Genomic DNA, 2,500 nt, shown 5'->3' on the forward strand with positions numbered 1-2,500 from the left:
AATAAATTTTATATTTACTTCATTCACCTTTTCTTTCACCGTATTAACCTATTTATATACTGGGTTATTAGCCTATGTGTTTATGATTGATAAAACGTTCATGCATAATTATGATTGGTTATTATTATTATTATTGTTGTTGTTGTTGTTGTTGTTGTTGTTGATGAGGCTTATATTTTCTATTATTATTATTTTTCAACAATGAAACTTTTAGCTTCAGGAAGCCAGGTATGCCTACCTCAGTGAGATGACTGGCCCTGGTTGGTGGTACACAGCTTGTCTATTCTGGGGGAGATGGAGGTTGTCAGGCAGAGCATCATGTCATCCTCAGACTGCTGTCTGGAACGGTATTTGCTCTTCAGGTCGGTGAGGGGGGAGAATCCACTTTCACAAAGATAAGTTGTTGCAAAAGGCAAGAGGCTCATCGAGAACTGGGTGAGAGGCTGTGACTCGTACACATTATTGTGTGTACTGTCTGTGGTTAGGTCGATCAGCTGATCTTCCTCAGCGGCTGTCAGGTTTAGGCGTCGGATGCATTGTCTTTGCATGGAAACCGTATCCATGTCTTTCTCCAAGACTCAGTCTCAGAAAAGTACTTCTCAAATTGACTTTCGAGAGCCTCCAAGTGATCAACAATTGCGCATTTGACGTCAGGCGAGGGCACCGCGGAATCCGCGGAAATGCATTGAAATGCGCAGCCAGCTCCGCGCGGTAGCAGAATCTCGTGGATAGCTGTGCGTAATTCAAAGACGCGCGCCAATACTGATCCACGGGAAAGCCATCTGACCTCGGCATGGTAAAGGAGCGCGTTATAGCGGCGCATAGAGAAGCAAAGAGGCGGGTTTGTTATTATCAAACTAACTAAATTAGTAACGTTATGTCATATCGCAATGAAGACCGAACTGCAGCGTTTTAGCCAACACCTAGCTTGCTAGACAGGTGTTTTTTTTTTTCTCCAGCTGACGTTATGTGAGACTCTAGAATCATGGGCATCATTTATTTTGTCAATAGTTTTAGTCAAAAGTAGCTTATTATTGCCTATTAATGCTTGTACTTTACTCAATATCATTTTTGTTATATTTTTTAATTCTCACTGATTATTTTGGTGAAAAATGTCAATTATTATGACAAAAATTGGCGGACCCCCTGCAGTACCTCTGCGGACCCCCTAGGGGTCGCGGACCCCCGGTTGAGGACCACTGCTCTAGACTACCTGCCTCTCTAACCTCTAGGCTACCTGCCTCTCTAACCTCTAGACTACCTGACCTCTCTAACCTCTAGACTACCTGCCTCTCTAACCTCTAGGCTACCTGCCTCTCTAACCTCTAGGCTACCTGCCTCTCTAACCTCTAGACTACCTGACCTCTAACCTAGACTACCTGCCGGCCCCATCAACCTAACCAACGTGGAGACAGGTGTGTCCAGCTCACCTTCGTAGACGAGACTCCTGAGACGCCAGGAGGTTCTTGTACGCGTCCCTGTCCTCTGGGCTGTCAGGAGAGGACGAGGACAAGATGGCATCCTCTGGGCTGTCAGGAGAGGACAAGATGGCGTCCTGAGGCCCTGGCGGGGACAAGATGGCCTCCAGGAACACCTGGGCTTTGCCACGCAGGAAGTTGAGCAGGTCGCCATGGCTACAGTACTCAGTGATCATCAGCATGGGGCCTTGAGGAGGGGGGGTTGAGGGGAGGGGAGGGGGGGTTGAGAGGAGGGGGGGGATTAGTTGTTCAGCCACTCATAATCACAACCTCAATCATGTTTACCTGTCGGTTCTGTTGCTAGGCTGTTGCTAGGCTGATGCTAGGCTGTTGCTAGGCTGTTGCTAGGCTGATGCTAGGCTGTTGCTAGGCTGTTGCTAGGCTTATGCTAGGCTGTTGCTAGGCTGTTGCTAGGCTGTTGCTAGGCTGTTGCTAGGCTGATGCTAGAATGTTGCTAGGCTGTTGCTAGGCTGATGCTGTAGAAACACTGAAACATGACAGGAAGTCAAAGAGTCCCACCTCCCTGTGTGCAGGCGCCCAGCAGGTTGACGATGTTGCCATGGCGACCCAGGTGACTCAGGATCTTCAGCTCTGACATCAGCGCTTCTCTCTCCTCTGAGTGGGCGCTGGCTGAGGGGGGAGGAGTCATCACACTGTCATCAACACTGTCTGTCATTACCACGGTAACTACATCATGTAGCGGCTGTGTCTCAGGAGGTAGAGCCGCCGTCTAACGATCGCAAGGTCGGCAGATCGGCGGTTCGAGCCCCGGCTGGCCACATGTCGAGGTGTCCTTGGGCAAGACACTGAACCCCAAATTGCTCCCAGTGAGCGGGCCGGCGCCTTGCATGGCAGCTTGGCCGCCATTGTTGTGTGAATGTGTGTGTGAATGGGTGAATGAGAGGCCGTCGTAAAGCGCTTTGGAGCAGCAAAAAAGGCACTATACTGTATAAGTGCAGTCCATTCACCATCACAGGTTAACCAGCCGGTGTGAATACGGTGGGTGGATGACATGACAGTAT

At 49.3% G+C, this 2,500-nt stretch overlaps 1 protein-coding gene across 1 annotated transcript in view; it reads right to left on the reverse strand.

Moving 5' to 3' along the window:
* Positions 1-2,500, reverse strand: part of LOC308175238 (macrophage colony-stimulating factor 1 receptor 1-like) — a gene marked incomplete at both ends in the record, with an annotated part of 24,918 nt that overhangs the window by 5,879 nt on the left and 16,539 nt on the right. The window contains 2 exons of the mRNA XM_080550944.1: positions 1,431-1,665; positions 1,998-2,108. Coding sequence (XP_080407070.1) covers positions 1,431-1,665; positions 1,998-2,108 — 346 coding nt within the window. The remainder of the gene's footprint in view (positions 1-1,430; positions 1,666-1,997; positions 2,109-2,500) is intronic.

Source organism: Nansenia antarctica (genome assembly GCF_963989245.1).
Source record: "Nansenia antarctica genome assembly, contig: SCAFFOLD_222, whole genome shotgun sequence".
In the NCBI taxonomy this organism is placed as follows: Eukaryota; Metazoa; Chordata; class Actinopteri; order Argentiniformes; family Microstomatidae; genus Nansenia; species Nansenia antarctica.